This window comes from Tamandua tetradactyla, chromosome 14 (assembly GCF_023851605.1).
Source record: "Tamandua tetradactyla isolate mTamTet1 chromosome 14, mTamTet1.pri, whole genome shotgun sequence".
Classification (NCBI taxonomy): domain Eukaryota; kingdom Metazoa; phylum Chordata; class Mammalia; order Pilosa; family Myrmecophagidae; genus Tamandua; species Tamandua tetradactyla.
This window is the reverse complement of record NC_135340.1, coordinates 93,086,702-93,111,464: the sequence shown is the minus strand read 5'-3', so window position 1 is coordinate 93,111,464 and position 24,763 is coordinate 93,086,702. Positions and strand designations below refer to the sequence as shown.

The window sequence follows — 24,763 nt, the reverse complement described above, 5'->3', positions numbered from 1 at the left end:
GAATGCTGTGTGTCCAGTCACTGATGTCGCCCCAGCAGTTGTTCTGTATTGTTTCTGCCTGTTTTATTTTCTAGCTGCTATGGGGGATGAACTAAATTCCACAACTCACTATGCTGCTATCTTACCCCCCAGAAAACCCCATAAATCTCTTAACAGACTGTTTTTAAAAATGTCTTAGCTTATACTGTAGAATTAAGAATACCTTTTTCACTTATACCAACATTCATGTGTATATACTTTATACACTCATATACACATGCATGCACTTAATACTTTCCTGTTGGATAGGAACAAATGCAGAGAATTCTTTTTTTACCCATTTAATGGATGAAAAAAGATAAAGACTCTTGAATCAAGTTATATGGTCATTTAAAATGGAACTGAAACTCCGTCACCTGATTCTAGGCCAATATTCTTTCCAGTAGAAAATCTGGATTCTTAATTGGATGGATATGTGTGGATGGATGGATGTGTTCCTATTTCCACATCCAGCCCCACCCCACTCAGTTCCTGAGCTAACTAACTTCAGTTGAGTTTGGCAAGCTAGCCAGGTATATTTTCTTTTTTACCGCTCCATATGCACGTTTCTCAAAGAAAATTTATTTAGATGGGAAGACCATCCCAGATGAAGAGGATAAATGAGTATAGCTGTTTGCCTAAGCCAGTGTTCTAGTCTAGTCTGCTAGCTACCACAATGCAATATACCAGAAACAGAATGGCTTTTAAAAGGGGGAATTTACTAAGTTGCTAGTTTACAGTTCTAAGGCCAAGAAAATGTCCCAATTAAAACAAGTCTATAGAAGTGTCCAATCTAAGGCATCTAAGGAAGGATACCTTGGTTCAAGAAGGCCGATGAAGTTCAGGGTTTCTCTCTCAAGTGAGAAGGCACATGGCAAACACGGTCAGGGTTACTCTCTCATCTGGAAGGGCACATGGCGAGCACGGTGTCATCTGCTAGCTTTCTCTCCTGGCTTCCTGTTTCACGAAGCTCTCCAGGAGGCATTTTCCTTCTTTATCTCCAAAGGTCACTGGCTAGAGGACTCTGCTTCTCATGGCTGTGTCGTTCTGCTATCTCAGAATCTCCCTTTCTCCAGAATGTTAGGATTCCAGTAAACTAATCAAGACCCACCCAAATGGATGGAGATGTCTCCACCTAATCCAGTTTAACAACCACACTTGATTGAGTCACATCTCCAGGGAGATGATCTAATTACAGTTTCAAACAGAGTACTGAATAGGTATTAGAAGAAACGGCTGCCTTTACAAAATGGGATTAGGATTAAAGTATGGCTTTTCGAGGTACGTACATCCTTTCAAACGGGCACAGACAGATTTTCCTAACATTTTTTAATTGGCATTTTCCAAGTAGTCTCCCTGATTTTATCTCTGCAGATAGTCTGTTTATAATTAGGATGTGTTTCCAGATGAGTAGTATTATTTTTACTTTAGCCTCGTGGCTCTAAAGAATTTTTCTCATGAGTTACTGAGCATTTAGCATATTGTAGCGTGTTTCTCATATAATTATGCTTTTTAATTAAAAAGAATTAAAAAATTTAAGCAGTATCATATGAGGTATATAAGTCAAATTAACAGTTCATAAAAGCTAGCTAAAAAAAAAACTTACAAATATTTTAGTGTACTCTAAAATATCATACTCCCTTATTGAACACACTGTGCTTAACTTCAGTCCCAGTCCCTCTGATCCAGGGTCATGGTAAAAAGAGTGTGAAATTTGGATTCAGAGATCCAGCTTTCTATCTTGGGACTAACAGCCATGTACACCTTATGGGGTAATTAGAAGTCAGTGAAATGATGGAGATTTAATGAGCTTTGTAAACTGCAAAGGATATTTTTATTTTACATAATGTCACAGTGATTTGGAGTTATAGAAGACTTTGAATAAAAATTGTGAAGCTTTCCAATGGTAGAATGAAATAAGTCTACTGAAATGGTGAGCTCTCTTTTACTGAAGCAATCTAGAAAAACTGAGTTACCATCGGAGATAATGTAGTGAGTGGGGATTGCTCGCCTGAATGACAGGGTGAACTTAGAGTTCTTAGGCTCTTTCCAGCTCTGAGGGCTCCTGACTTCATTCGAAGTTGAACTGTCAAATCAGTAGTTGAGAACAGTCAGGAGAGCGGTCCCTTTGGGCCACTAATTAAGAAAGGTGTATTGATTAAAATCTAGACTTCCTTTTGATTTTGAGGAATGGGTAAATCTGAAGAATGGTTGAGAACCAAAACACTTTTGAAAAGGAGGAAAAAAGTTGGAATTATCACATTTCCTGATTTCTGAACTTGTGTAGGCCACAGTAATCAAGACCATGTGAGACTGACATAAATGCGGGCATAAAAATCAATGAAATAGAATTGAAAGCCTAGAATGCACCCTTGGGCTGTTGATTTTCATCAAGACCGCCAGGACCATTCAGTGCGGAAAATGGTCTTCATTAATGATGCTGGGACAACCTCATATCCATAGGTAGAAGAATGTGGTTGGGCCCTTGCCTCATTCTGTATACAAATATTAACTCAAAAGAGATCAAAGACCTCCATGTAAGAGCTAAAACTATAGAACACTTAGAAGAAAACAGGTGTAAATCTTCATTACCATGGATTAGGCATCGGTTTTTTAGATAAGACCCTGAAGTACAAATTGAAAAAATACTTTGAACTACATCAAAATTTTAAAACTTACCTTCAGTGACACTATCAAGACAGTAAAAAGACAATCTGTTTGCATTTGATAAGATACTTGTATCCAGAATATATTAAAAATTCTTAAAAATCAATAAAAAGACAACCTAATTTAAAAATGGGCATAGTATTTGAATGGACATTTTTACGAAAAAGATATATAACTGGTACACAAAAAGATGCTTGACATCATTAGTCATGAGGGAAGGACAAAAAACACAATGAGATACCACTTCATACCCACTCAGATGGCTGATATGGAGAAACTGGAACCCTCATATATTGCTTGATGGAAGTGTAAAATGGTGCAGCTGCTTTGGGAGACAGCTTGGGAGTTCCTCAGAAAGTTATGCAGAATTGCTGTGTAATTGAGTAATTCCACTCCTAATTCCCAGGAGAATTGAAAACATTTGTCTACATAAAAACTTTGGTTTTTGAATGTTCCTAGCAGCATTATTCATAGTAACTAACCAAAAAAGTAGAAACAGCCAAATGTCCATCAGCTGATGAGTGAATAAACAAATGTAGTATATCCATTCGCTGGAATTTTTTATTTGGTCATAAAAAGGAGCGAAGTATAGATACATGCTGCAACATAGATGAACCTTGAAAAATATTGTGTGATTTTGTTTGTATGAAATGTACAGAATAGACCAATCCAAACAGACAGACAATAGATTACTGGCTGCTGAGGGGAATAGGGAGTGACTGCTAGTTGGGTACACAGTTTTGTTTTGGGGTCACTGAAATGTTCTGAATTAGATAGTGGTGATGGTTACACAGCCTTGTAAACACTAAAAAACGCTAAATTGTACATGTTAAAGGGAGAATTTTATGGTATGTGAAATTAATATCTCAAAAAAACAATAGAAACAGTGAAGAGTGCTTTTGCTAGAGGAGAAATTGTGAGAGCAAAAGCATTTGGGTAGGAAAACATGAAATTTGGGAAATTTCAGGATGGAATATGCTGAAATAAAGCTGGGAAGTTGTTTGGAACCAGATAATAGAAAATCATTATATTTGGGTCTAATTAATGGGAGGGAAGAGAGCCATTTTGAATATTTTCTTCCTAAGATAGCACAGATTTGTATTGAAGAAAGATTTCAATATAACAGGTGCTGCCCTTAGATGGCTCCTGGTAGAAAATCATTTTTTTCATCTGTAGATCTCCCCTGTGCTCTGTCCATTATGGCAGCAGCCAACCTCGTGTTGTTGTCGAGCACCTGGCATATAACAAGTCTGAAATGGACTATTTAGGGGATATTTACTTGCTAATTACACTGTAAATGTGATGTATACATTGGGTTTTCAAAACTTAGTACACCCCCCAAAGAGTAGATTTCACTAATAATTTTTATATTGATTGTATTTTTGAGATGATAATATTTGGATATGTTAGGTTAAAAATAAATCATTAAAATTCCACCTTTAAAATTTTGAATATGGCTGCTGGAAAATATACATTACTTATATTATAAATACCTATTTTTCTCATGAATATTTAAAAATTACTCATTTTGCTAAGGAATTTTGAGCTAGGAATGACTTAGAAATCATTTGGTCCAACTTCTTTTGCATATAAGAAAATGTGCTCCAGAGAGGGGAAATGAATTTCATTCTGTTGAGTCCTTGCAAAAGTAGGCATTCATTCAGTAAGTTCTGCATTGAGTATCTGCACTGTGTCAGCACTGGGTATACAGAAATGAGACAGACTCCCTGACCTCAGAATCGTCATCTAATTCAGAATGTGGAGACATGCCATGACTCTTCAGGGGAGGGGCTATATGTTATATTACATAAATTTTGTGTCTACTGCCACAACCAACAGATATGTTACACTATTGTTTAGAGTTTCCCTGTTAATATCATCTTATGTTCAAATTTGTTTTTTCTCTGTCTATGAATATGTCCCCAAACAGGTAGTACTCAATAGTTCTAAACTTACTGTTATATTTGTGCACTTTTTTCTTTTTTTATTTTGCAGGACCCAGAGCAGAGGGCCTTGTTCCTCTTGAATGTGATCCTCCATGTGGGTAGTTAAACTGATTTTACCTGCCCGGTGCTTTTTGAACTTTCTTAACAGTAGTTTCAGTAGGCGTTGTCTAATTGGGATTCCCATAAAAATTAGGTTAGCAAGTGCTATACAGTTTATACTGCAACCTTTATGCCACCCCACAGGCCTCTCGAATAAACCTGTAGGATCAGTGGATGCAGCATAGGCAGTCACCTATTTTTAAATCATCAACAAGTAGATGATCCCTATTTCTAATCATCATTTCAGAATATGAAAAATTGCCTGGTTCTGAACAGACTTCTTATTTTGGTTTCAGGTTCATTAAGATACGGTCCTTTGACATTTAGTCCACTGTATGGCCCTTTTAAAAGACTGAATTATTTCCTTTTACTAATTAGAATTTGACAAGGCATATTTTGGTCTGAAATTTCACATATAATTATACTAAGGAAACAGGGTGATTTCTGGGAATGATAGACTTCTGTAGTGCATTTTGTCATCTGGCCCATGAATTCATTTGGTTAAATGCTTTAAGTTCAGGTTGTCACCCACTAATTTCAGATAAACTGAGGTTTCCTGAGTCTCATGGAGATACAGTTGACATTTATTGGTCCCACATTTGAGCCCTAGCTTATAAGCTTTCAGATTGCCTACTGATGCTTAACTTTAAAGATTGTGTATTTGCCTCATTTCAAAGAGAAACTGTTTTGCCTTACCAGATCTTTAGGAGTAATATTGTAAAATGTCTTTAAGTATGTAGTAATATTTGTATGCATAGCAGATAAATATATTTCCCCTCTTCTCCATTTGAATCTCAGTTAAGCAAATTTTAAAAACTGTAAATCTTACAGTAGTGTTGTTACTACCTTTAAAGCATTATCTATGCTGGTTTATTTGAATATTGAACTTTATTTGGAGAACTAATTAAATATTATAGCTTATAGATATCAAAGACTATGTATATATAATAGGTTCTTTTCTGATTGTAAGTCAAACTATTTTTGAGCTCTCTACACATTGCCAGATTTTTATCTGATACTGTTCTAGAGGTTGGAGAATAAATAGTAAACAAGACATTCTTCCCCTGTCCTCATAGAGCATCATTCTTGGAATATTTATGTATTGAAAGTCAAAGGTTTTGAGTTCATATTTTATTTTCAAAAATGTTCCTACAAGTAGTACTTTCTCGCTTCTAGCTTCAGCTTCAGCATGTTGTAGAGTTCTTCAATAGTGCATATTTACTTGTTAGTTCATAGTGTTTTTCCATTTATCATATTTTTTTAAAACATGAGATAATATGTTAACAAAAGCAGGTTAGAATACATTACAGCAAATGTTTGGGCATCTCCTGTGGTGTAGTTCACCATGCTAGGTGTTGGAGATTCAAACAGGGATGGTCTTCTCCTCAACAAGTTTTCAGTGTAGTTGGGGAAGCAGGGCACATACATAAAATAGGTAAGTAACTCAATAATTCAATTCCACATATATTTATTGAGTGTCTCCTATGTGGTAGCAGACACTGGGGTTAGGCACTGCTAACAGAAGTAAAAAGATAGGTAGATTTATGTCCTCAAAATAGTTAACAGTTAACTCTAACAGGCACATAGGGTTTCCCAGTCCAGTGCTGTGAGGAAGAGAGTGGAGTGAAAGTTACGATATAGGCTTAAAGAAATAAAGACAAAATGAAGTTAGCCAGGAAAAGAGAGGGATGAGAAGGATTTGGAAGGAATATTCCATGTAAAAAGGATAACTTGGACAAAAGCCCAGAGGTGAGGGAGAGTTTGTTATGTTCAGGGAAATTGTGAGTACTCAGTGTGGCTGAAGCATGGAGTATTAAGGAACGGTGAAATACAAGTATGAGGAAAATCATGAAAGCCTCTGGGCTTTATCCTGGGAGTAGTGGGGAGCCATCAAAAAAAATTACAGTGGAGGGGACATTAGCTATATCATTGAATGCAGTGTACGAGGCATAGGTTGGAGAGGGAACGTGAAGTGGCAGTATGTGGTGGAGACTAGAACTGCGAAGGACTGAGACAGGGAAGGCGTCTTGGAGGAAGGGGTGTTGGAGCTAGGCCTTCAAGAAGAGGAGGTCCTGGACCGAATGAGGAGGAAGAAGAGAGTCCTTTTGACTAGGTTGTAGACGGTGTAGAGCATTCTCTCCATATAGGTGGTCTAGCAGTAGGTTTCTGAGGAAATACTAATGGGTGATAAAACTGGAGAAGTTAAAAGCACTTAAAACATGGCAAGCCACTGACGGTTCAGAGTATGATATGATGTCTACAAGGTCATGCCAAAAACTGATTCTGGTGCCAGCATTCGGGAAGACCGGGGCACTCATTGCTTGAGGAGGAGACTCTAGTTAGGGTTAAGGCCCACCAGTTAGACTTTAATCTTGATACAACTGGCCTTGGTTTCAATACTTACATGCATCAATTTATTTTATTCCTAATATTTTGAAGGTTTTATGTGAAATCTTCTGAGAATTTTATACATACTTAGTATCCCACAGAATCTTGGTTTCACCTCTCCCACCACATTTTGTTTTCTGAGGAATCTACGTGGTTCTCTCCTCAGAAAATATTTAGAAATTTGTGTTTCTACCCAAGTCGTATTTGTGTGTGTGTGTACTTTTTATAATTGATCAAATATATCATTATTCAAAAAATTAGAAAGTACGTTTAAACCAAAAGAAGAGATTAATTGTCCACCTTTTCTAGAGTCATTGTTAACATATCATTATTTTCTGCATATGTGTATATATACATGCATACATAACATATATATATATATACATGCATAACAAAAAGCGGGTCATATTACAATTTAATGTAAACATCTTTCCATGCTAATAAATGAATTCCTCAGTTATCCTCTGACTATCTGATTGGTATGAGTAGATAGGATGGGAGAAATAACCTCAGATCTCAGAATTGTGTTGAATAAATTTTATCACCTTCGTATTTTTGTCAGCTTCAGTATCAGATACAGCACATCAGCCATCTGAAGAGCAAAGCAAGTCTCTTGAAAAACCAAAACAAAAGAAGAATCGCTGTTTCATGTGTAGGAAGAAAGTGGGACTTACTGGTAAGGACTCAAATCGAACAGTTTAAAATTAATTATTATATTAAAAAGTACTCTGGCTTACTACGACTAAAAATTAAAATAGTTTCTATTCCTCTGAAAGTTTATATTGAGAATGTTTTAGCTTCTCAGTTTTCATAAAGAAATAAAAATAGCTCTAATTAAATGCCTAAAAGTGAGATGAATAGCTTTTCTTTTAAAAATTTGTTGAAGTTGAGTTTGAGAGTATTAGTTTGATAAGTAAGGTCACTGTTCCAGGTGGCCAAAAATTTGATATAAATATAAAAGATACTTTTAAAAGTACTTGGCAAGCTCCAAAATACTTTCTTTATGTAAAATAGGGCTGATCCTAACATCATTATGAAGGTTCACTGAGGTGACACCTGTAAAGTGATTAGCTCAGGGCTTCCACATAATCAGTTTAGATGTGGGATTTTATAACATAGCTGTCAGATGGTATTGTTTTTAAGAAAGAGGAGGGGAGATGTTGAAAGTATTGAGCAAAGTGTATTAAGTGCAGTCAAATAGGTTGCTTTGGGAATGGAAGAAAGAGAATCATTAAATATGTAAAAGGAATGGAGTGAAGGTTCATCAAGAAAAAGTATGAAGGCAGAATGTTTCATCTGGGGTCTTAAACGATAAGTAGGACTTATGGAAATAGGGGCATTTCAGGCAGAAAGAATAGTATGAATGAATACTCAGAGAAAGGGAAAAATAGGATATATTCAGGATCCATGAATGGGGAATTTAACAATACCGTAGATTATGTGAAGAAGGGTATTCTTTGCTGCAGTCAGACAGGAATAAAGAGCTAAGGTTAATAAGTGTACTGTGGCTAATCGGTAAAAGGCAGTTGCAGCTGTGAATAACTGCCATTTATTGAGTTTTACTCTTCTCTGCCCGTAAGTCAAATTTGTATGTATTGCATTCAGCAGAAAGCCTAGCACACAGTAAGGATTTGGTTGTTCAGGAAGAATCCTCTGGCTCAGGGGTGGGTGGGAATGAGGAGGAGAGGGGATCAGAGTCTAGTTATCAGAGATATTTATGACTGGTTCATACCTTGGCGCGTACCTTGACAAACGTGTAAAGAATGCAAGCATGAACAAATAAGGCATTTTAAATATACATATTTTGTATGAAATAGAGTCTTTCTAAATCTCGTAAATTCTCAAATTTCGTGATTGGAAGACTGAGACTTAGTCATTTTTGTCATGACTAACCTTTCAGTCTAACATAGAATTATTATTAGCTTCAGTTTTCATTCATTACAAAAGAAGTGGTTGAAATATATTTTTGAAATAAAAATATGGTTAAAGGAAGTTGTCAATGTTTTAAAATATTGCTTCCTATGCTCCATTTCCTAACACTTCCATCGTACCATAAAAACTTAGTTTTGGAGGAGCTGGACTGGATAGAGACTGTACCCCTTGTGTCTCTCCTTTGGCTCTGACTCTTTGGACATTTCCCTAAAATTAGTAGCATTTATTGTGTATTTATCATATATTAAGCACTTCATACATTCCTTATGTAATTCTTAGAGCAATTTAGTATTCCAGAATTACAAATGCAGAAACTGAGACTCAGAAAGGCTAAGTAATTTGCCTACATTTGCTAGGTGGATTTGAACCTTGGCAACCTATCCTGAGACTCTCTCACTCAGCCAAAGTACATACAGTTCACAGCTCCATCAGAGCCTTGCAAAAGGAAGCTAATATGGATAATGTGGTTTTGTTAAGAGTTCTTGCAAATGTTTTGTCTTTCCTGATTAAATTTTAAGATTGCTTTCTGACAGTATGCTTTTGTTTCACATTGGAGTATTTGAATTAAAAAAATGTTGACACATTTTCAATTTAGCAACCCTGCTTTTGATAGGAAGTTATTGTACCATTTCTCAGGTGAAGAAACTTGAGGTGTGGTTATGACTTGCTTTAGTATAAACCTGTATTTGTAGATATGAGCAAGAAATGAAGCCATCAGCTAGTGAATTTGGAGAATATTATGTCATGAGGCTGTTAAACTTATTTGGAGTGATTCTTTAGATTGCTGCCTTGAATACATGGTGCTATTAACATTAATTATGCTGAAGAACTTAATACATAGACTTTGCATCCAACTACAAATATATGTTCATCTGTTTTCAGGGTTTGAATGCCGGTGTGGAAATGTTTACTGTGGTGTACACCGTTACTCAGATGTACACAATTGCTCTTACAATTACAAAGCCGATGCTGCTGAGAAAATCAGAAAAGAAAATCCAGTAGTTGTTGGTGAAAAGATCCAGAAGATTTGAACTGCTGGAATACAAAATCCTTTGACCATCTGCAAACTAAAAATTGACTTGAGCTTTTTTTTCCTAGTCATTGGGAATGTAGAGCAATGTATCTTGCATAGACCTTTTAATCATGCATGACATCAGAAGAATAGATTTTTGTTTTTGTTTTGAAAATGACTCTGAACATTTATTTCCATTGCAGTTTCTGTGGCTGAAAAGACTTAAACTTTGCAAGTATTATCCTTTTAAGATCATTTTAATTTTAGTTGAGTGCAGAGGGCTTTTTATAACAAACGTGGAGAAATTTTGGAGGGCTGTGATTTTTCCAGTATTAAACATGCATGCGTTAATCTTGCTGTTTATTTTCTCATTGTGTATGTATATATAGCTTTTCTCTGCAGCACGATTTCTCTTTTGATAATGCCCCTTAGGGCATAACTAGTTATCAGTAACTGAATGTATCTTAATCATTATGGCTGCTTCTGTTTTTTTCATTAACAAAGGTTATACATATGTTAGCATATAGTTTCTTTGCACCCACTATTTATGTCTGAATCATTTGTCACAGGAGAGTGTGTGCTGATGAGATTCTAAGTTTGTGTGGTTTAAAATTTTTTTTGAGCGAGGGAAGGAAAAGCTGTACGCATTTCATTGCTGACTGCAGGTTTCTTTCAGATTACGTTCACTGGTCTGTGTGTACCCAATATGAAGAATGATCTGAAGTAATTGTGCTGTATTTATGTTTATCCACCAGTCTTTGATTAAATAAAAAGGAAAATCAGAGCACTCTCTTGTATTACTTTTTCTCTACTATTCTTTCTATTGGTTCATTTAGATCATTGTCTTTTCTGTTTTCTCCTCATACTTTTTTTTTTCTTTTTTTTTTGCATGGGCAGGCCCTGGGAATGGAACCTAGGTCTCCAGCATGGCAGGCAAGAACTCTGCCTGCTGAGCCACTGTGGCCCGCTTTCTGCTCTACTTTTTTAAGAGTCCTACTGCTATTATCTGTCTCACATCTATTTATGACTACTTTCATCAAAATAAATTCTATCTTACATTTCTGTGAGTTGACAAATAACAGCACTCTTCAAAGCCAAGAACTTTTCTGTCACTTAAATGTCATTTTCTAACCCATGTCTGATTCCTTTTTGCATACTGAATTAGCATTTAATAGAAACATTTTTTCTAATATGATTGAGAAATTGAAAGAGCATAATTCAAATAGAGCTGTTGGACAACTGTGGAGTAGAAAGACCCTTAAGAGATATTTTGTCTTGTTTTTCAAACTTCTCTGGCAACTAACCTCTAATAAACATGAGATATTTTATAAAACAAAGAAAGCAGTATTTTACAATATAGATTTTTAGGTTTAAGTTTATTACTTAAATGGTGTATCTTAAGCATATAAATATGGCTTAATATTAAAATTTATAATTGTAATTTATTACACTAACAGATTGAGAGAAAAACATATAGGCCACTCAGTAGATTCAGTTGAAGTTTTTACTAGAATTCAACACTCCATTTATATAGAAACTCTTAACAAATGAGGACTGGAAGGAAATTTCATTAAGTTGATATATGTAAAAACACACAAAGTATTTTTCTTCAAAGAAAGTGAAATAACAAGTTTAAAGGTTCAGAATAATTACAGTGCAAATCAGGATCACAAATGAAATACCATTTTATGCCTGTTTAATCAGCAAATATTAAGCCTGATGCTATCTAGTCTTGGAGGAGTTCCACATGATCTCTTAGGCATTTTGATTTTGGTGTAAAGTGGTTTAACCCTTCAGAAAGTTAGGTATTACCTTTTAAAGTTGCATTTTTACCTATCTTAACGATCCAGACATTTCACAAAGTGCATATTCAGGAAAACCTGTTACACGTAGACAACAAAAGACATGCAAACATTTTCATGGCAACTTGACAAAAGCAAAAACCCAGACACAAAATAGATGAGCCTTAGAAGTATAATGTGAAGCAAAAAAAAAGTCTCAACATGCTCACCTATAAAGAGTTATAAAGTACACCTTTTTTTTTTTTCAGGTCTTATGGATGCATTAAAACTATTTGAAAAGAAAGCAGGGTAGTGATGAAAAGATTCACGATGCTACTGTTAGAAGAGGCAAGAGATAAGCTGGTGTGGTACCTTATGGTTGAGGGTTGAGGCCCCAGCTTTTGGTGGATGGAAGGTTCAGGATGCTTATATTATTGGGTGTAATTAAAAATAGACCATGGATGAACCAACTTTGAGAATATCTTGAAACCAGAATTATGATTGATCCAATTTTCTGTACCAGAGATCCAAAGTATTAAAAAAAATTACAAAGCTGCTTTAATGAACCCATTTTGAAACTGGGAAGTATGTATGAAGTGACTATTAAAATGACCTCAATGTTTAATTCATTTTTTTATTAATTGTTGTAAAAATCCATTTACAAAAAATATGGCTTCACTACATACCTAAATACTAAAACCATAAATCTCAACATATGCTCATACTTTGATCTTTTATATACTAATTTATGATCTCTGTTCTGAAGTCTAGTGATACATTCTAACTCTGCTGAAAGGACAGCTTTTGTATTATGCAGTACAAGCTTGAAATTACTCACTACATTCTAAACACACATCCCTGAAGCAACGTTTTTCCTGTTGTGAAGAAAGGTTATACTAAATGGATAATGGCTAAATTTCCCTTTTTGTCATGGACTTTCTAATACATGTAAATAGATATTCTTGGAAATTCAGGAAAGGGCTTGTGTGACGTTTGTCATCTTTTCAGAAACGGGCTTCCTGGCCTTTGGTTTTTCCTTTTTTATTAATATAGGCACAGAGAATAATTCAGGGGGGCCAGAAGAATGGAAAGTCAGGAATGTAGAACAGACAGGTAGATAGAATCTCACCAACAAAAGACCTTAGTGATATCTGGAAACCTAGGTAGAGTGTACCTTCTTGGGGTCCCCAGAAGGCTGCTGACATACCTGTGAGAAAAAAAAAAAAGTGGCTCAATCAGACATTCCATGGATACTAAAAAGACAAGAATATTATAAACTCTGACCACAAATTTGCTAACTCATATGAAATGGACCAATTTCTTGAAGGATAGTCTACCAAAATATAAGAAATAATCTGGACAGGCCTATATCAAAGAAATTGAATCAATCATTAATAACCTTTAAAAATAAAAATTAAAAAACAGCAGAACCAAATGCTTTCACTGGTGAATCCTACCAAGCATTTAAGGAAGAAATGATGCCAATTCTCTACAATCTCTTCCAAAAAGGAGAACAAGAGGAACACATTCTACATGAAGAGATCACCATTACCCTAGTACCAAAGCCAGATAAAGACTTTACAAGAAAGGAAAACTAAAAGCCAGTATCTCATGAACATAGATGCAGAAGTCCTGAGGAAAATATTTACAAATTGAATCTAACAGAGAGCACTATACACCATGACCAGATCCCACACTGGAGGGTTCCACATTTGAAAAATCATGATATCCATCAAATCAACAGACAACAAAATTTATGACTAAACAATAAATGTAGAAAGAACATTTGACAGAATCCGACACCCATTCATAGTTTAAAAAGTATGTACAAGGTTTGTACAAGGAAAACTACAAAATTCTGATGAAAGAAATTGAGGTCTAAGTAGGTGAAGAGCTAATCCATGTTCACAGAAGGAAGACTCAATATTATTAAGAAGTTAATTCTTCCCAACTTGATACATAGATTCAATGCAGTCCCACTCAAAATCTCAGCTTAGTTTGTGGATATTAAACATAACACCCAAGATGGTACGGCATTGGTGAAAGAATAGACAAACATGTAAATTAAACAGAGGAAGAGAACCCAGAAATACACCCACACAAATACAGTTAACTGATCTTGGACAAAAGAGCAAAGACAATTCAATGGAGAAACGATAGTCCTTTCAACAAATGATGTTGCAAGAAAAAAAAGACTTTCACAAGAATTCACAAAAATTGACTCAAAATGTATCGTTGACCTGAATGTAAAATGCAAGACTATACGAATTCCAGAAGATAACATAGGAGAAAATCTAGATTTGGTGGTGACTTTTAGATAAAACACCAAAATCCCAATCCATGAAAGAAAAAATTTATTGGATTTCATTAAAATAAAAATAAAATGCTGCTGTGCAAATGACATTGTTAAGAGGATGAAAAGCCCCAGATTGGGAGAATATATTTGAAAGACATCTGATAAAGGACTTTTATTCAATATATACAAAGAACCCTTAAAATACAACAAGACATCAAACAACCCAATACTTTTTAAATGTGTAAAATATCTTGACATCTCACCAAAGAAAATGTAAAGATGGCAAATAAACATGAAGACATGCTGAACATGGTCTGACACTCGGGAATTGCGAGTTAAGGCAAAATGAATTATCACTACACACCAATTAAAAACAGTGACAGCATGAAATGCTGACAAGGATGTGGAGAAATGGGAACTCCCATTCATTGCTGGTGGGAAGGCAAAATGGGTAAGATACTTTGGACGAGTTTGACAGTTTCTTACAAAGCTAAGGAATGTTATTCAGTCCATTAATCAAACTGCTAGATGATCAACTACATTAAAAATATTTACTCAAAAACTTTTACAGATTGTAGTATAGGGATTGTAGGATTTTGTCTGTCCTACAGGGCAACTAGTAAATAGCCAGAACTGTCTGAAACAACTTTGTTTTGGGACTCTGGAGATGAGCTGCACATCATAGACCAGCCAGGAAAGAGTGGAAGTGCAAGACTGATAAATTGCCGTAAAGACCTATAAGTAAATCTTCCCAAACTGTGGACATCCTTCCGCCCCTGACATGGCAGACTGACCTGGGAGTCATTCCTTGGTGGGAAATGTAAGCCCTCTCTACTAGGAGCAAGGAATGGGGATCTCAGCCAGGCTTGGATTATTAATTTGATTAACAAATTCAGACTGCTGAATACCAACTCCAAACATATTTACAACGCAAGAAAAGAAGCTGGGAGTTCCGTTTCAGTTCTGCTTCTAGGGGGAGGAAGCAGAACTGACAGAAACAAACAAAAAAAAGGGCTTCTGGAGTTGGCTGCGCTCAGACTGCTGGAAGAAAGCTGTGCAACAAGAAAAGGAGTACATAGAGCTGAGTACCAACTCTGACTCTTGATTGGTGAACCTGGAGTACTGGGAACCAGTCTGAGAAGAGCTTTTTTTTCTTTTTCTTTTTCTTTTAAGAAGCCCATTAAAGAAAGCAGCCAGCATTCTCCATTTTCAGCTCTGCTGCAGGCAGAGGTGGAAGTAGGGTTGTCTGAGAGACAAAGTAGCTAATCAGTTGGTGGAGATAGTTTCCTAAAGGGCCTATCTTCCCCAAGAAGGTGGGGGAGGGGGACACTGGGCTATCAGCAACCCTTTCAACTACAAAAAGCAGAGTCCAGCCTGTATCTCAAACACTCTCCAGCAGGGGCAGAAGTGGGGCCACTTGAGAGTCACTGCAACTTTTCCAGCCTACAGGGAACAGGTGGCTGAAGAGCTGCTCCTCCACAAGAAAAGAGATGGGCAAGGCCCAGCACAGTCAGTAACTGATATTATAGAATTCAGACCCCAGGAGCTGGGAAAATAGAAGGTTTCCCCTCAACCTCTGTCTCAACCACACCCCTGGCAGGGACAGGGTCTGCTGAGAATAAAAGGCACGGTGTCACTGTAGACTTGTGGGAGCAGCAGGTCAACAAGCACCATCAGCTGGGCAGTACAGGAAAAGCACAGAATCAGGATGCTTCACAGAAAGGACTGGCACCCTCTGAGTCTCCTCCCCAGGGAAACTGATACTGAGCAACGCCTGCTTCGTGAGTGCTGGACCTGACTTTTCTGGAGTAGATCTCTGAGGGGAGGAAGCCCAGACACAGACGTTTGGCAATGCAAGAAGCTGAGAGAACCGTTTGAAACCAGAAGCTGGGAGAGAAGAACAGCAGACATTGCCATGCGCCTTCCCATGTGACAGGAACCTGGATGCCAACTGCCTTTCCTCCAAGAAGGCATCCTCCTGTTGGGCCTTAATTTGGACATTTTCATGGCCTTAGAATTGTAACATGTAACTTAATAAATCCCCTTTGTAAAAGACAATCCATTTTTGTGATATTGCGTTCTGGCAGCTTTAGCAAACCAAAACACTAGAGGTCTAGAATAAGTTGAATCAAATGTCAAAGAACAGTTAGAACACAAAGCCAGCCAATAACAAAACCCCAGGCCAAAGAGAGTAAACGACCTCCGGAATAAACTAATCAAGAAAATTATATGCCAAGACACTAGTCAACAAAAAAACATAGGTCATACTAGGAAGCATGAGGAAATGCCTCAGTCAAAAGAACAAACTAAAATTTCAGATGAGATACAGGAGTTGAAACAATTAATTAAGGATGTTCTAACACATCTTTTAAACCAATTACAAGTTGAAGGAAAATGTGGCAAAAGAGATGAAGGATCTAAAGATGACACGGGGTGACCATAAAGAAAAATTTGAAAACTTGTAAAAATAAATAAATAAATGACAATACTTATGGAAATGAAAGACGACAGAAGAGATGAAAATTACAATGAAGACATAATGACAGCAGCTTTGAATAGGCAGAAGAATGGCTTAGTGAACTAGAAGACAGACATCTGAAATCATACACACAAAAAACATGGAAACGTGGGAAAATTTGAGTAGGGTCTCAGGGAAGTGAATGACATGCAGTACACAACTATATGTTATGGGTGTCCCAGAAGGTGAAGAGAAGGGAAAAGGGGCAGAAAAAAATAATTGACACAAAATTCCCAACTCTTATGAAAGTCATCGAATTACAGGTCCAAGAAGTGCAATGAACCTCACCAGAACAGATCAAAATAGACCTACTCCAGGACACTAACTAATCAGACTGTCAAATGCCAAAGTCAAAGAATTCTGAAGGCAGCCAGAGAAAAGTGATCCATTACATACAATGGAAGCTCGATAAGACTCAATGCAGATATCTCAGCAGAAACCATGGAAGTGAGAAGGGAGTGGTATGATTTGTTTAATATATGGAAATAGAAAAACTGCCAACCAAGAACTCAATATCCAGCAAAACTGTTTTTCAAAAATGAGGGAGAGTTTTAAATATTTACAGATAAACAGACAGTTGGTGAACAAGAGAACTGCTCTACAAGAAATACTAAAGGAAGTGCTACAGGTTAATAGGAAAGAGAGTTTAGGAGCAGAGTGTAGAAATGAAGATTATCAGTAAGGGTAACTAAAAGAGGGAAAGAAAAATATGACATAGAATCCAGAGGGCAAAATGGTTGAAGAAAGTACTGCCTTTACAGTAATAACATTAATGGTAATGAATTAAACTCCCCAATCAAAAGACATACACTGGCAGAATGGATAAAGAAAATAGGATCTGTCTATATGCTTTCTACAAGGGACTCTCCTTAGATCCAAAGACAAAAGTAGGCTGAAAGTGAAAGGTTGGAAAAAGATATTCCATGCAAACAGGAACCAGAAAATAGTGGAATGGCTATATCAGTACCAGACAAATTAGACTTTAAATGTAAAATAGTTAAGAGAGACAAAGAAGGACACTATGTATTAATAAAAGGGACACTGAGAGAAATACCAATCATAAATATTTATTCACCTAACCAATGTGCCCCAAAATACATGAAACAAACACTGGAAACACTGAAGGGAGAAATAGACACCTCTATAATAATAGCTGCTGACTTCAATATGCCATTCTTACCATACATAGAACATCTAGATGGAGGGTCAATAAGAAAATAGAAATCTTGAATAATACGATAAATGGACTAGGCAACAGACATTTACAGAACACCACACCCCACAACAGCAGGATATACATTCTTTTCAATTGCTCATGGATCATTCTCCAGGATAGACCATATGTTAGGTCACAAAGCAGGTCTCAATAAATGGATCATAATGGAATAAAGTGGGAAATCAATAACAGGTGGAGGGCTGGAAAATTCACAAATACATACATGGTGGTTAAACAACCACAGTCTTAAACAACTAGTGTGTGAAGGAAGAAATTACAAGAGAAATCAATAAATATCTCAAGGCAGGTGAAAATGAGAAAACAACATATCAAAACTTATGAGAAGAAAAACTCATAGAGTGAGCAATCATGGTGGTTAATTATATAAATATGAAAAAGTTCTTACATGAATTAGAACAAACATGTCACTATTACAAGGTGTTAATAACAGTGTTATAGGGGAAAAATATAATGAATGTAAACTAAGGTAAATAGTTACCAGTAACATCGTAATATTCTTTCATTAATCGTAACAAAAGCACTATACCAGAGTTAAATGTCAAAAACAGGAGACTGTAAGAAGTATGGGTTTTTTTTTTTCTTCAGAGGAAATGAGAATGTTCGCACATTGACTGTAGTAGTGAATGCGTAACTATGTGATTGTATCAAGAGCCACTGATTGTTCACTTAGGATGGATTATATGGTGTATGCACAAAACTTTTTTTAACTTGTATGCAAATGCTTATAGCAGCTTTATTCATAATTGCCAAAAATTGGAAGCAAAGAAGATGAAATACAATGAAATAATAATTGGCAAATAAAAAAAAATGAGTTGACAAGCCACAAGAAAATATGGACTGTGGTTGTTTAAGACTAAGCATTTTGCTAAGTGAAAGAAGTCATTCTGAAAAGGCTGCATACTATAGGACATTCTGGGATAGACATTCCTAACCAACTATATGATTTTGAGATAGGCAAATTTATAGAGACAAGGCTCCAGAAGTTTGTGGGGATGGAGAGAGGAATGAATAGGCATAGCAAAGCGGATTTTTGGGTCAGTGAATCTATTCTAGGTGATGGATATATGACGTTAAAAATTTGTCAAAACCCAAAGAACTGTCAATTCATCAAGAAGATATCATGATTATAAATGCACCTAACAATTGAGCCTCCAAATCATAATGCAGACATTGACAGATTGGAAAGGAGAAATAGATGGTTCTACAGTAGATGGAGAATTCAATACACCACATCCAATAATGGATAGAACATCAAGACACAAGATCAATAAGAAAATAGAGGATTTGAACAATACTCAAAACCAACTGGCCCATGCAGACATATATAGAACACTTCATCCCACCACAGCAGAGTACCCATCCTTCTCAACTGTGCATAGTTTTCTATCTAGGATAAGCTACATGTTAGGTTATTGAAGAAGTCTCAATAACATTTTAAAAAACTGAACGCATACATAGTATATCCTCTTAGCACGATGGAATATAAGCTAGACATCAGTAATGGGGAAAACTAGAAATTTCACAAATATGTGGAAATTGAACAATATATTCTTAACCAATGGGTCAAAGAATAAATTCGAAGGGAAACTGGAATATTTTGAGAAGAATTAAAACAAAAACACAACACACTAACTTAAGGGATGCAAGTATATAGCTCTAAATGCTTGCATTAAAAAAGAAAGATCTTAAATTAGTAACTTGCTCTACACCTAGAGGATCTAGAAACAGAAAAACAAACTAAACTCAAAGTGAACAGTAAGAAGGAAATAAAGATTAGAACAGAGATGTGAATTAGAAAATAGAAATACATGGAATCAAGAAAACCAAAAACTGGTTCATTGAAAAGCTCAATAAAAATGACAAATCTACAGCTAGACTGACAAAGAAAAAAAGAGAGAGGGCACAAATAAAAAATATCATAAAGGGAAGGGGAGTCATTATCATGGACTTCACAGAAGTAAAAAGGTATATAAAAGGATACTCTGAAAAACTGCACCAAAAAATTCAACAGATGAAATGGACTAATTCTGGAAGCATACACATTACCGTAACTCAATAAAAAAAAAGAAGAAAATTTCACCTGACTAATAACAAGTAACGAGTTTGAACCAGTAATTAAAACCTACAAAATAAGGAAAAGCCCAGGACCAGATGGCTTCACTGGTGAATTTTATCAAACACTAAAAAAAGCATAAGACTAATCCTTCTCAAACTCTTCCACAAAATATGAGGATGAGGAACACTTCTGAACTCATAGGCCAGCATCATCATAAAACCAAAATCAGGTAAAGCTATCACAGGAAAAGAAAATGACATACCAATATCCCTTAAGAAAAAGGGGCATAGGTCCTAAATAAGATGCTAGCAAACGAATTCAAGAGCACATTAGTAAGATTATATGTCAGGATAAAGTCAGTTTTATCCCAGAAATGCAAAGAAGGCTATAAGAAAATCAGTTCATGTAATACACCATGCTAATAGAATGAAGGGAAAAAAAGAAATATGATCATGTTGACTGATGGAAAAAATCCCCTGACAAAATCCAGCACCTTTCTTCATTAAAAACACTTGTAAAACTAGGAATAGAAGAAAACATCCTTAAAAATACAGAGGAATTATGAAAAACCCACCGCTAACATCATATTTAATGGTGAGAAGCTAAAAGCTTTCCCCACAAGAGGAGGAGCAAGCAAAGATGCCTGCTTTCACCACTGCTATTCCACATCGAACTGGAAGTTCTATCCAGAGCAATTAGGCAATAAAAAGAAATAAAAGGCATGTAGATCAGAAAGGAAGACAAAACTATCCCTATTCACAGGCAAGATTCTATATATAGAAAATCCTTAAGAATCTGCAAAAAAGCCATAGTACTAATAAATATATTCAGCAATATGGTGGGGTACAAGGTCACCACACAAACCACCTTACAAGTCTGATGAAAGACTTGTGCAGAGAAATCTATTAAACATTGTTTAATTTAAATAAATGTAAAGTCGTCCCATGTTTATGTAGAGTAAGGTCAAATATTGTTAAGACTTCAGTATTACAAAGTGATTTACAGATTCGACACAGTCCTGATAAAAAATCTAACAGCCTTCTCAGCAGAAATGGAAATGCCAATTATTCAATTCAGATGGAAAGACAAGGGGCCACAAAGAGCCAAAACATCTTGAAAATGAACAAAGTTGGAAGATTTGTATTACTTGATATATTGGTTTGCTAATGCTGCTGAATGTAATTTACCAGAAATGGGATGGCTTTTATAAACATAATTTATTACATAACAAATTTACAGTTTTAAGGCCTTAAAATTGTCCAGACTAAGGCATCCAGACTGAGGAAAGCCGACGTCTGTCACATAGGAAGGCGTGTCTGCTGTGCTGGCCCTTGTCCTGGTCCTGTTGCCTCCAGCTTCTGACCTCACAGGTTTCCTCTCTAATCAGCCGTGCTGGTTTGAAAGGATTTATGTACCCTAGAAAAGCCATGTTTTAATCCTAATCCCATTTTGTAAAACAGCCATTTCTTCCAGCCCCTATATTCAGTACTGTATATTGGAAACTTTAATTAGATTATCTCCATGGAGATGTGACTCAATCAAGTGTGAGTATTAAACTAGCCTAGGTGGGGACGTGTCGCTACCCATTCCAGGTGGGTCTTGATTACTTTACTGGAATCCTTTAAAAGAGGAAACATTTTGGAGAGAGTCCCTTTACAGAATGACAAGAAAGCCATGGCAGGGTCCACCAGCCAACAATTTTGGAGATGAAGAAGAAATATGACCCTGGGGGAGCTTCATGAAGCAAGAGGCTGGAGAGAAAGCTAGCAGATGTTACCATGTTCTCCATGTGCCTTTCCAGTTGGGAGAAACCCTGAACCCCATTGGCTTTTCTTTAGTGAAGATCACCTTTTGTTGGTGCCTTAATTTGAACATTTATATAGACTTGCTTTAATTGGGGCATTTTCTTGACCTTAGAACTGTAAACTAGCAACTTATTAAATTCCCCTTTTTAAAAAACCATTAATTTCTGGTATGTTGTATTTTGGCATCTAGCAAACTAGAACATACCCTTTCTCCAGCTTTTTTGATACACACTTTGCAGGATGACCACAGAGGTATATGAATTGCTTAAAGGGATTTGAGCCAATGTATTAATGTATCCATAGCTGGGAAATATTGTGGATACAATTTGCCATCAGTTTCTGAAAATATCCACATCACTGGGGAAATCAGATTGCTCAAAACTCAGTTCCTTGAGGGTTTCTACCCTTGTTTTTGAATTTCTGAATTGGCTTTTCTTTTTAAATGGGCCTTTATTTACCTGGATATAACAATGAAAATAGTGTCTGCACCACTATCAGCCAGACCTGGTGCTCTAAATCCAAGTTACATGTGGGGCAGTTGCCAGCATGTCTTCACTGGCACTAAACTGTGGCCAAGAAGATGGGCTCTCACTGTAGAAGTCTGTTGGTGAGAAATTCAGGTCAAGATTACTTTTTTATTTGAGTACCAGCTATCTAGTAAAGTTATTTCAACTGAGACCCAACTATGTGAATCCAGGTGAGATACGGACTCTGCTTGGACTGCTGAATGCCACTGTACATATAACATTTTGAGAAGCTACTTAATGCTGTATAATATAGGATCTAAAGTTCAATGCCACTTAACATTTTCAGAGATGAATAATGTCCAGCCTGGTCAAATTCAAAGCTTTTGATATATAAAACTCTATAAATGGAACTATTCCATCAAGAGGCAAAGTGTATCAAAACCTGTTTAGATGGATAGTATGTAATTCTTCTGCAGAGGTCTCTATAGTTTAGTAACTATATCACTGTATATTTGTCAGGAATCTTACTCCAATAAAGGAACCTAAAAATTAGAAACGAAATATTTAATGAGTACAGAGTTTCTGTTTTGGTTGATGGAAAGGCTTTGGTAATGGCTGGTGGTGATGGTAGCACTACACTGTGCATGTCATTAAAACTATTTATTATATAAAGTGGTTAAATGGGAAATTTTATGTTGTATATATTATCACCACAATAAAAATGTTAAAAGCAACTCATAAGAGTATTCTTGTCTCTGCTTCACTGTTCACTTCCAGAAACTCTGTGTCCCAAACCTAGGTTATAATTTCCTTCCCTGACTCACACAAGACAAAACAATTCAACAAATCCTCTTCTTCCATTGTTCCTATCTTGATGAAAGATCATTTTTTTCTACTGAATTTATCAAGTCAGAAACCTGAATATCACTTTCTTTTCTCTATCTTTAATTATATTTTGTGAACTAGGTGATATATTCACAGGGTTCAAAATCCACAAGTACAAAAAGCCAAACTTTGAAAGATTTCCTTTCTCTCCTTCTCCCTCTCTTCCTCTTATCCAGTTCTTCCTAAGTTCAATATTAACTTTATAGAACCCTGAGGACACCTCTATTACTGCATAATACATACATAGTGTTTATAGGAATGATGTGGACTTCAAATCAGAAGAAGAATTTCTTTAGAAACACAAGGAAGAGGTTATTGCATTTTAGTAGATTTCTATCAAAGAGCTAAAATAAGTTATACATTTATTTTGAATGGAATGTACTTGTCCATAAAATTTATTTCTGTGGGATTACTTAGTTCCTTTAATATAAGATGAAATACATTTGATATACTTTTTTTGCTGATACCGTTTAAGATCCAAGACATGAAAAGTGAACATTTTTGTGTTTTTTAATGTATCATCTGCCTCAAATTTAGTTGTGAATCTTAAGTTTGGAACTGTAACTATATTTATGTACTTTATCATTCGTTCAAAAATATTTATTGTATCATATACTGTGCTAACTGCTGAGGATACAACAATGTATAAACTGTATCTCCTTCCCTTGAAATTGTGCATGTCATTTCTGAACAAACAATAGAAGCATTGTGTCATGTTTATAAAAAAAAAAAAGCAACTCATAACATTGTACAGCACAAAGAGTGACTCCTAATGTAAAGTACTGACCATAGTTTATAATAATGTATCAATACTAGCTCATCAATTGTAACGAGTGTACCATGCTAAGACAAGATGTTTATAATGGCGGATGCTGTGTATATGGTAAGGAGCCCACCTCTACTTTCTGCACAATTGTTCTATGTACCTAAAACTGCTTCAAAAAATAAAATATATTGGCTTAAAAAAAAACACGAAGAGAACAAAAAAGTGCCTCTCTTGTGTCTAATGAGTTCAGACAATTTTGTGTAGGTACGCTTGCAGAAGTTAGATATACTTGGGTCTGCTTCATTTTGGACATTTGATTTGGACTGTTTTTAGATAGTATAGCAAACCTTTTAACCTATCAAAAAATGTCATGTTAAATTTTGGGGCGATGCAACATCACCACAAGCAGAAACCAAGTCTAGGGACGTGCTGTCCAGTATGGTAGTTATTAACCACATGTGGGTTTTTAATTTAAATTAGTTAAAATAAAATTGAAACCGGAGTATTTGCTTTGGTGGCACATATGCTAAAATTGGAATGATACAGAGAACATGAGCACGGTCTCTGCACAAAGATGTCACACAAATTCAGGCAACATTCCATATTTTTCTTCATTGTATATTTTCTCATATACCCTTGTAGATAGGTTTTAATAATGAAACATTATTCTTATTATCCTGTAATCCTTTTTCCCTTAATCTATCATTATCTTCTTCCCACACCCATAAACATACAAAGTTGTTCACTGGCTGTATTGTATTCTATTTGTATAAGTGTGTGATGCAACTAAAAATTTTTTGCCATAAATTACACAGAGAGGGAGAGAAAAAAATTAAAGCTTCAGAATACTGACTTTCATATTGACAGTGTGAGCATCTCTGATGGCCAGC

General features: G+C 35.9%; 1 protein-coding gene and 1 non-coding gene across 9 annotated transcripts in view; both read left to right on the top strand.

Annotated features, from left to right (window-relative positions):
- The window catches only part of ZFAND6 (zinc finger AN1-type containing 6), a 91,445-nt gene extending 80,596 nt beyond the window's left edge, over nt 1-10,849 (top strand). For 7 of the 8 annotated variants that reach the window (XM_077128531.1, XM_077128534.1, XM_077128529.1 and 4 more), the window contains 3 exons: nt 4,681-4,725; nt 7,681-7,794; nt 9,933-10,849. In XM_077128531.1, the coding sequence (XP_076984646.1) occupies nt 4,681-4,725; nt 7,681-7,794; nt 9,933-10,081 (308 nt within the window). In that variant the 3' untranslated portion in view covers nt 10,082-10,849. The remainder of the gene's footprint in view (nt 1-4,680; nt 4,726-7,680; nt 7,795-9,932) is intronic. The other variant, XM_077128530.1, reaches the window with a different exon arrangement.
- Nucleotides 10,850-24,379: 13,530 nt separating this feature from the next.
- LOC143656621 (U6 spliceosomal RNA) lies at nt 24,380-24,482 on the top strand. Its single transcript, XR_013162537.1, has one exon. It is a non-coding gene; the product is annotated as a U6 spliceosomal RNA (small nuclear RNA).
- Nucleotides 24,483-24,763: the final 281 nt, after the last annotated feature.